Raw genomic sequence first — 9,874 nt, 5'->3', positions numbered from 1 at the left:
TTGACTGCTCGGGACTTCCACAATATATAAATGCCTGCTTTATACGATGCTCCATCCGTCCCACATCCCAAACCCACGGCGCTGTTTCAAGTTTGAGCGGTCGATATACTGTGCAAACTCCTGCCACGGCAAAACACCTTGTGCCAAATGCGCCGCACAGGTGCCAAATGCGCCACAGTGACAACTGCAACTCTGATACCATAACTTGTGCTAACTCCGGAGGCCCGCACGCGGCCTACTCCAGGAAATACGAAAAATTCCATCAGGAAAAAAATGGTTAGCGTCAAAGTCACTCAGAACATCTCCTTCCCAGAGACGCGAAAGAGATTCCCTTCTTTCCCTCCGGGGAAGTGCGCCTACGCAGCTCGCCGGGGCGCAAAGGGGCGTCTGGTTCAAGCAGGGACGCACTACAGTGAGTCGGTCTTTGTCCTGCCGCCGTTCCCCCCAACCTGGGTTGCCTCAGGCAGCCCAAGGCAGGCAGCCACTGAGGTAGCAGGGGCTGTGGGGCCAACCGTCTCCATTAAGACCGATACCTCTCCCGCCCCTGCTCTTCGTCCTCTAGTACATTTGAAGGTGCCGACGGGATGGACACTGGTGGCCCCGCATCGGCTTCCACCCCGCCGCACCGCCTGTGCCACCTGTGGCGCTGCTGAGACCCTGCGCAGTGGCGGCTAGAAAAAAGGGCACCCGAAGGAATGCCAAGTCCAGGGGTGACAGTCCACCTGGCACCATCTGAATATTGACGGGATGGACGCTAGACCGTTCCTGTCTGCATCGCAGTAAAACAAATGGTCTTCGGCGTCCAAACCAGGCGAGAAGACCAAAAAGCCCCTCCCACAATAACCGCCCCGAAACAAAGCACGTGAACACACGCACACACACGCACACATACACACCCACACACAAAACCTCCAGCCATTTTCAAATGTAAATGATGAGAACAGAAAACATCCTTTAATGGAACTGCAGAGGCCTCCTTAAAATATTGATGATGTGTATACTGTGAGATGATGTATGCTAATAAGCCAGTATCATGTGTCTCCAAGAAACACATCTCAATTCCAAACAAATTTCTTAAATAGGTACATGTGATTCAGAAAGACAGTGTTTTCTACAAACACTCTTCGGGCGGTGTGGCCATCGTCGCTTGAAAATCGTTAGCATGTACCGTCTCTCTTTAACCACTGTAGTTGAGGCTGTACCAATCCGCACGATATTATTTGGTACGTTGATAACAGTGTGCTCCTAATGCATGTCGCCTACTTCCAACATTTCAGCTCTGATTTCGAGAGCCTTGTAGAACAGCTACCAGAGCCCTTAATATTCATAGGCGACGTCAATGCGTATCTCTCTCTTTTTGGGGCTCCTCCCGCACGGATGCCCGAGGTTGCCTTATCGAAAAATTTCTGGCATCTTTTCAACTCTAACAAGTCTACTTACCATAATCTAGGACACAACACTTACACCTCGTTTGGCTATTGGCTTTGCAGTACTCTTTCCATTGCTTGAGTGGGCCGTCAGCACTAACTTATATGGTTGGTGAACGTTTCCCTACCTCACTCATATAAAGAGCTAAACTCCCATGCAGTCCATCTTCCCATAACATGTTTAGTAAATCAAAAGCAAACTGGAGTGCATTCACAGATACATATATACAACAGCACAGAGCCATATCACACAACCACGTAGACAAGGCTACCCAGCTCCTCACGGCACATATCCTCGATGCCACCAGAAAGTCCATTCCCAGGCCTCCGGTGCCCCGCGCAATCTCAAGACGGCCTTGGTGGAACGAGGACAGCAGGTGAGCCCGAGTGGCCAAGAACAAGGCGTGGGGTGTCCTTCGCGCGTACCCACATCCAATAACCTTGTGCCTTTCAAATGGGCAAAAGCTCTCGGGAAACGCGTGTGCTGTGCTACAAAAATGGAGATTTGGCACAACTACCTCACATCCATAAACTAATACACCGACACGTACAAAGTTTGGACACATACAAAAACGAAAATGACTACATAACGCAGCCTACCCGGTTAGTACAACCGGGGACACACTGGAAGACCAGGCTAAAACACTCGCACAACACTTCTGTTACGTGTCCAGTTCAGCACACTAAACACCACTGTCATGCAGCACAAAGCATCTGAAGAAAAGAAGCCCTTACGTGACAAGAACGAGTCAGAATCTGCTCACAACACTGAATAACACTTCACTAGCTTAAGGTTGCCCTTGCCACTTGTAAGTGTTCAGCTCAAGGAGAGGCAACATTACATACACTATGATACAACAGCGACACGTAGACACCTTTGAGACACCTTAATGCCTACATAACCAAATATGGCTTTCGGGGCACCTAACAAGACCTTTAGGGAGGCCATAGTTGTGACTTTTCAAAAGGAGAAGGAAGACCCTTCCACTCCCACCTGCTATAAACACATTGCCCTGACAAGCTGCCTGTGTAAGCTTCTGGAGATGATGATTAACCTTTAGGCTCGGGTACTTTCTTCAGTACAATGGTCTTCTCGAGAGCTGACACGCAGGCTTCAGGGCGGGGCGATCCACCAATGATCAGCTGGTTGGTTTAGAATGATAAAAAAAGATGGTTTATACACAAACAGTATGGCATAATCGTGTTTTCTGACATCGAGAAAGCTTATGCTACGGCATGGCATTACAACATTTTTGCAGACTTAAAATCCTATGGTGAAACTGGGAACATGTAGAATACTCGTGATAGTTACTGGTCCAAACGAACCTTTCGTATCAAAGTCGGGTCGGCACTTTCAAAACTTCACATTTAAGGAAATGGCGGGCTTGAAGGTGGAGTATTGAGCTGCAGGTTGCTTATTGTCAAGGGGAATTTACTTCGGAAAGCGTTGCCTCCATCTATCTCCTCTTCACTGTGTTTGGATGATGTACTAATAAATTTTATATCTTGTAACATATTCATACGTGAAAATCAGGTCCAGCTTGCGGTAAACAAACTCTCTAGGTGGCAGGCGAAAATACTTTCAAAGTTCATAGTGGGTAAAGTTGCTGCGTTGCATTCTCAAGGAGGTGCGAATAAGACCCGGTCCTGACATAACTCTCAATGGTGATTCAATTCCTGTAAGTTTTTGGGTGTGGTGTGTGATGAGAAACTCATATTCATTTCTCAAATGAAACAACTGAAACAAAAATGTCTAAAAGCACAGAATATTCTGAAAGTCCTGTCTCACCAGTCATACGGAGCAGACAGAGAACTCCTGCTGGGCCTTTATACCGCTTTGGTAGGGTCTCGTCGGTACTACGGAAGTGTTATCTATGGGTCGGCCACGAAAATAACGCTAACAATGCTCAACCCAGTGCTGCACTTGGGGCTTCGCCTTTCGTGTGGTGCTATCCGTACAAGCCATGTCCAATGCATGTACGTGGAATCGAACAAATGGTGACTAGAGTACTAGTGAACCTATGTTGATTTATTATATGCATGTAAAATCTCATTATTTATAACCATCCTTTCTAACCTGTTTTTATGGACACATCCACATCGCAGCTCGTTTGAACTCGTGCATGTACATTGCCTTGTGTTTTATTTCACATTTGTTTAACTGAAATGCTTTCTTAATATTTCCATTTCATTCTCATGAAATAACTTCCCTTTTGTACTCTTTGCACTTATTTGACCTTGTGCCAATAAAATTCGCTCATCATCATCAGAAATCACGAGTTGCTGCTGACATCTCTTCTAAGTTTTATTATGCATGATTTTATGATGATGGACCCATTTCAAAAGTTTCTGTGGAGCAGTGTTGCGGATTTTGCTGAAATGCAGCGTTTTCCAACCACGAGAGTTTCCAACCACGAAGACTAGCCAAAGTGTTTTTTATTCACTGTGTTATAGGTGATACAGAGGCTATTTACGCTGGTGCGCCTAAGTCGCGGCCGTGAAGGGGTGTGGCTGTGTGGTTTCAAACAGGTTGAGCGAATGCAGGTGCGTCGGTGCTTGAAAGCGTTAATTAAACCGAAAGCTTTTTTAGGGGGACCAATGGCGATCTGCAAAAAACTAATGCGTTTCTTCATATACCCTTTGGTCGACTGAAAAGCTCTCATAAGAGCTCTGGACACACTGCACATGCTTCAAATCAAGCATTCATTGTTAAAAACGGTTACATGATAATTGCGAAAGGAAATGTTTCTACATAATGCAATACACGCATCGATCACTCAGAAAAGTGGATAGTATACCTTTGTCTCATTAACTACGTACAGGTATACATACAGACCGTTCATAGATAATTTTACTTAGCCCGGCTGACATTGTCGCATAGGTCTGTTCTTCGTTTTCTGTATGGGCCTTTGAAGGTTTCCCAATCAATTACCCGCACCATCAGCAAATGTACGACGCAGCTTTAACGAATGTTTCTACTAACATTTAACACAGTTTTGTTGTGAGAAAGCTTTCCCGCATATCTCAACCTGTTTTAGGAAGGAATAGTAAATTGTTTTTGCAATGTCGTGCGGCTATTTTAGTGGTTTTGTGTTCTTAGGAGGAGCCAGAGATCACCTTAAATCAATAACATATGATTCGAGCTTGTGAAACGGCTTAACTTATAGTAGGGAGGCAAAATATTCTCTCCCTTACCCTGTCAACCAGCTCACACTAATATTGAGGTACGCACAGGCCAAGATTGTCCCTCTTGTTTTTATAAAAATGTAGTATTTATTATTTCAGTGGTGAAACATTGAGCATAAGATTGATATTACTGGATTATATAGAACGTTATCGATGTTTCGGCGGTATTAGTGCAGTTCCATAATAACGAATATTTTCGCCGGTCTAGATTAGGGTTTAACATATAATACGGAGACCAAGTTGTCTACCTGGTTCTCTCAATCAGCTCACATAATCGTCAAAAAAAATATGTTGAGGGCTCCATTTCATCACGACAAAAGTTCAATGCCATATGCTTAACCTCTGAGCATAACCTTGGAAAAACTGGTACAATGGAAGAGCGTGGATGTTTCCCGATATTTGGTGCGCAGGTATAGGTACCAAACATTATCACCCAACAAGACTTTTGGACATACCGGTCGGTTTTGACCCTCGGGAAGTTTGCATTCTGCGCCGTTCAAATCCCCATAGCGAAAGGTAAATAACGGTGTCCTTAAGCATGAAAAGATGTTCTGTATGTTTTCTGGAGACGGAGGTGGGGTCCCAGAGAGCATGGTATGTTAATCCAAGAGTATCTTGGTAAAATGCCTCATTTCCTTTAAGATATTTGTGTTTAGGTGTTAGATCATGTTATCGTTCTTCAATGTGAATAAGAGATTCTTTCCGAATAGTTCGATAATTTTCCTTATATAACTGAGTAATGACCCTTCGACAGTATGTAGTGATGTTGAAGCTTCTATTCGCTAATTTCGCTAGGTGCACAGGACAAACAATGGCTCCAATTTTCGCTTCTTTTATTGTAGCACGTAGGAAGTCATAAGGGCAACCCAGTCGCCATGGCCCACTCATACGAGAATTGTTGCCTTCGTAGTTTCGATCGTACCAGCGTCGCCATGTACTTTAACTTGATTGTCCTGGAATTTTCGTCGAAGGAATTGGAGCCTGTATTGTCGCTCTTCTTTCGGTAGATTTTGATGCGTGTTTGTTGCATGGAGGAATGTTTTTCCTAGTGAGTTCCGTAATCGGGTACAAGTCGTACCCGATTACGGAATTCCTCTGCACTGACGCCGCCGGTCAACAACCCCTCTCCTGTCTCCGCCGTCTGCCCCCTGCCCTCGCCCACCTCCTCCGCACGCCGACCCACCCGTATTTCCGTCCCCTATGTTAAAGGAACGAGTGAAACATTATCCCGCATTCTTCGCAAGGAAGGCATTGTCATCTCCCACAAGCCAGTTTCATTCAAGAATAATGTGCCTAAGTGTTCCTGATTGCGTACAGAATTTGCATTGGGCTTCGTGCTGATTTGGAAACATAAGGTGCATCAGTGGTGGGTGGGGATACGTGTTTGTTTGCACAAGTCTGAGCGTAGTTTCTTGTGTCTTTATTAGTTGTGGGTGGGGCAGTGGAAGTGTTCTGCGACCGAGTCTGTAGTGCTCTGTAATTTCTTAGTACGTTGGGAGTGGCATAGGTTCATTTGAGTCCTCCGCGGCCTGGTCGACGAAACCTCGGGCCTTGAGGTGGGCTTGATCATTGCCCTCCATGGAGGAATGGGCCAGCGCCCACACCACTTCGACTACCCTGTCTGGTGGCTTGCTTGACAATATGCGATATGTCATTGGAGCTACCCATCCCGACGTGAGACTCCTGCATACTTCTTGAGAGTCAGTAATTATGACAGTTGCCTTCGTTTGTGAAAGAGCTAAGCCTACAGCTAGTTCTTCCGCTTCTTTTGTTGACGCTCGTGGCAGGGTTGCTCCGACGACGAGGTCTGTCTTCGTTGTCACCACCGCTACTTTGGCTTGTCTTTTGGGGTATGCGGCTGCACCTGTGTAGACCACTGTGGGCAGAGATCCATACTTTTTGTCCTGAGCTTTGGCTCTTGCTTCTCGCCTACCCTGATGGTGAACGGGATGCATATTCTTCGGTAGAGGACGGATTATGATGTGCTTCCGCCATTTCTCTGGCATTTCCTTTGTTGAGACAGCGTCCCCCACTGGCATCAATTTGAATTGGGCAAGTACCTTCCCGCCAGTTTGGGTTTGTGCGAGGCGAGGTTTTTGGTTAGACAGGTGACCTTCAATTAGCTCATCGACTGTATTGTGTAGCCCAATGCTAAATAGCCTTTCGGTGGACACGCTCATTGGAAGACCCAGAGCTTGTTTTGTTGCTTTCCTGATAACAGTGTTAAGTTTGTCGTTTTCTCTCTTATTTAGAACTGCATACGGCACTGAGTAAGTTATTCTGGAGAGGATGAAGGCGTGGACGAGACGAAGTGTGTCTTTCTCTTTCATGCCTCTGTGCCGGTTGGTGATTCTTCTGATCATGTGTAGAACCTGTTGGGATGTTTTTGTAAGCCGCTGTATCATTTGGTCGTTCTTCGCGTCCGATTGCATCACAAGGCCTAGAATTTTTAGTGATCTGCAGGGTTTGATGATCTGTTTCTCAAGGGTCACCTGGATGTCATCTTCTTCTCGTTTGCTGCGGCGGCGTCGAACCACAAGGTCTGACTTTTGGGGTGAGCAAGCCAATCCGCATTCCTTCGCATACTGGTTGACCGTATCGGCGGCGAGTTGCAGAGTGTCCTGCAGACCCCCTAATGAATCAGTCCCCGTCCACAGAGTTACATCGTCTGCATAGAGAGCGTGTCTTAGGTTAGGAATAGTCTCCAGCCGCCCCGGGAGGCCCATGACCGCGATTTTGAACAATAGCGGAGACAGGACTGAGCCTTGAGGGGTCCCCCGACAGCCAAGGGTGATGGGGTTCGCGGTGACGTCCTCGATCTTGATTATGGCTTTTCGGTTGGACAGGAAGTCTACAATATAGTCGTATGTCTTCTTTCCGCAGCCTGTGTTGTTCAGGTTCCGGATGATTGCCTCGTGTGCCACGTTGTCGAAGGCTCCCTTCAGGTCAAGTGCAAGGATGGCCCGCGGGGAGTGACGAGTGGCGGGGACGAGGATCTCTTCCTTCAGCTGAATTAGCACATCCTGTGTCCCGAGGTGTCTTCTGAATCCGAACATTGTGTCCGCAATCTGCTTGGTCTCGTCCAGGTGTTTCTGGAGGCGCTTTAGTATTATCTTTTCCATAATTTTGCCTACGCAGGACGTAAGAGAAATTGGTCGCAAGTTTTCGATGTGTGGTGACTTCCCCGGTTTTGGTATAAAGCGGATTTCTGCCGTCTTTTATTGTTCTGGAACTTTCCCCTCAGTCCAAAAATTGTTGAAGCGGTCCGTGAGAGTTTCAAGGGCTTGGTCGTCTAAGTTTGCCAGAATTTGCAGGTGACCTGGTCTAGTCCTGGGGCGCTGCTTTTTCTGCTTTCGGCGATGGCTGCCTTAACTTCGTAGAGCTGTATCTTGTTATCGAGTTCTGCGTTCGGGTTCCCTGTATATGAAGGAGGGGTGAAGTTATGTTCCGTCTTCAGGTATTTGCGTTCCAGATCTTGCAGAAGTTGGTCCGTAGTTCCCTGGTATGCGCTGAGTGTGCGGGTCATGCTACGTTCTGATTCGCCTTTGCTCTTCAGCGGGTCGATTAAGTGGCGCAGCAGCTGCCAGGTCTTCCTCGTGGATAGAGTGCCCTGGAGGCCATCACACAACTTCAGCCAATTTTCCTTGCACAGGGCTGCTGCGTACTCTGCTGCTTGCTTGTTTAGCTCAGCTATTTTCTTGCGGAGCTTGCGGTTGTGCCTCTGCCTTTTCCATCTTCTGGTGAGACTGTGACGGGCCTCCCAGAGGTGGTTAAGTTTCGGGTCTACACAGGGATTCTTGTATGTGGTGGCGATGACTTGGCTATGCGCCTTCACGTCTGAGACGATCTGCCGCACCCAATCCTGGTACGAGAGTTCTGTGCATTCCTCCCGAGATTCTCTGGTCTTCCCGGAACTCACGCCATCACATCACGGCTCATCTCCACCGCAAGATAAAAATATAAATTTTTCATAAACGACGTGCTGAAGACCTGCACTCGGAGGCGCGCATTTTGGGAGGCTTCGGATTATTTTACACAAGCTGGCGATCTTTAACGTGCGCCGACATGTCGACACAGAGGCATTTTAGCTTTCTTCTTCCATCACAAAAACGACCGCTGCGGCCAGGAATAGAACACGCGTTATTGAGCTTATTAGGACAACGTCTTATCCACTTGATCACAGCGGCGTGTTATTACGGGAACCAATGCCGGCAGCAAAGGATTACGTCAGTCTGACAAACATTATAACAACTAAAATAAAACCTATTGTCTAGAATCTAATTAAATGAAGTTTTCAAGCATTGTTCGATATTCCCGTAGTTCTGTTTGCGCCGCAAGCTGTCTTTTGCAAACGACGGATGGCGTCACGCGGCCAAGTTACAGTGAACCTAAATACTGGTGCAGTTGTCCTCTCCGAGAACATTCACGTAAGAACAGTCACGTGGCACTAGAGTCAAACCAGCTGAGGCGATCTTCATCTCACCAAAAACTAGAAAACCTTTATCTAATTGCCCACATTAAGGAAGTCCCAACCAAGATAAGAGCAAGAGTGAGGGAAGAAACGACAAGACTCATGCAGCCACTGATCATGAGCCGGAAGCCGTGGAGCCTACCATACCACAAACGTACCCGTACAGAAGAAAATCAAATAAACACCGTCATATTGCCAGCATTAAGACAGCCCTCAACCTCGCAACCTTCACCATCAAGAGCGAAGTGATAAACGATGGACCCCCCGCCCCCCCCCCCGGTAATGCATTGTACATTCAGAAACCGGTCTATTAATAGAGGAATATATTGACCTGATGAAGGGACGAAATTTGAAAACTCGCCGGCAAATAATGGACGCGGGCAGAGCAGTACACTATCTGGTTAAGGTCAATGGTAGGACTGTTCTGCCTGCGGTGCACTGAAATTGGCGGTTGATTATGATGATGAGGAGTAAGACCTCCAATTGTGTCTTTAAAACGCTTTTGAAGAAACCAGACAAACAGCTCTCCTAGCAGCCAGGATGCGGCTTGGATTCTTCCACCCCGGAAAAGAATCGACTGCACGCCATCATCGACCTGTCACCGATCGAGCGGCCCCGCATTAAAACTCTTCAGCGAAATTAAGGATAGAAACCTACACAATAGCAGGCAATATTGCCTGGTCAACTTCACTTTAGGAAAGTTGTAATATCATCAAAACACAGGATGCACCGACAACGACAACTGTTGGCATCTACGAAAGGAAGAGGCAGTAATTGCAGTTGGCTACTT

The 9,874-nt window shown here is 46.9% G+C and overlaps 1 protein-coding gene across 1 annotated transcript; it reads right to left on the bottom strand.

The window, feature by feature from the left end:
- Positions 1 to 520: 520 nt before the first annotated feature.
- On the bottom strand, positions 521 to 7,735 carry LOC144143231 (uncharacterized). The gene is made up of 2 exons (XM_077675016.1): positions 7,396 to 7,735; positions 521 to 657 (listed from the first exon to the last, which is right to left on the bottom strand). Exons 1-2 carry the CDS (start codon positions 7,733 to 7,735, stop codon positions 521 to 523), a joined length of 477 nt encoding a protein of 158 aa, XP_077531142.1.
- Between the last annotated feature and the right edge of the window lie 2,139 nt (positions 7,736 to 9,874).

The sequence above is a fragment of the Haemaphysalis longicornis genome, unplaced genomic scaffold (assembly GCF_048455015.1).
Source record: "Haemaphysalis longicornis isolate Haplotype H1 unplaced genomic scaffold, Haemaphysalis longicornis Haplotype H1 scaffold_6, whole genome shotgun sequence".
In the NCBI taxonomy this organism is placed as follows: domain Eukaryota; kingdom Metazoa; phylum Arthropoda; class Arachnida; order Ixodida; family Ixodidae; genus Haemaphysalis; species Haemaphysalis longicornis.
Note: the sequence above shows the minus strand (reverse complement) of the source record. Positions and strands in the feature narration are given on the sequence as shown.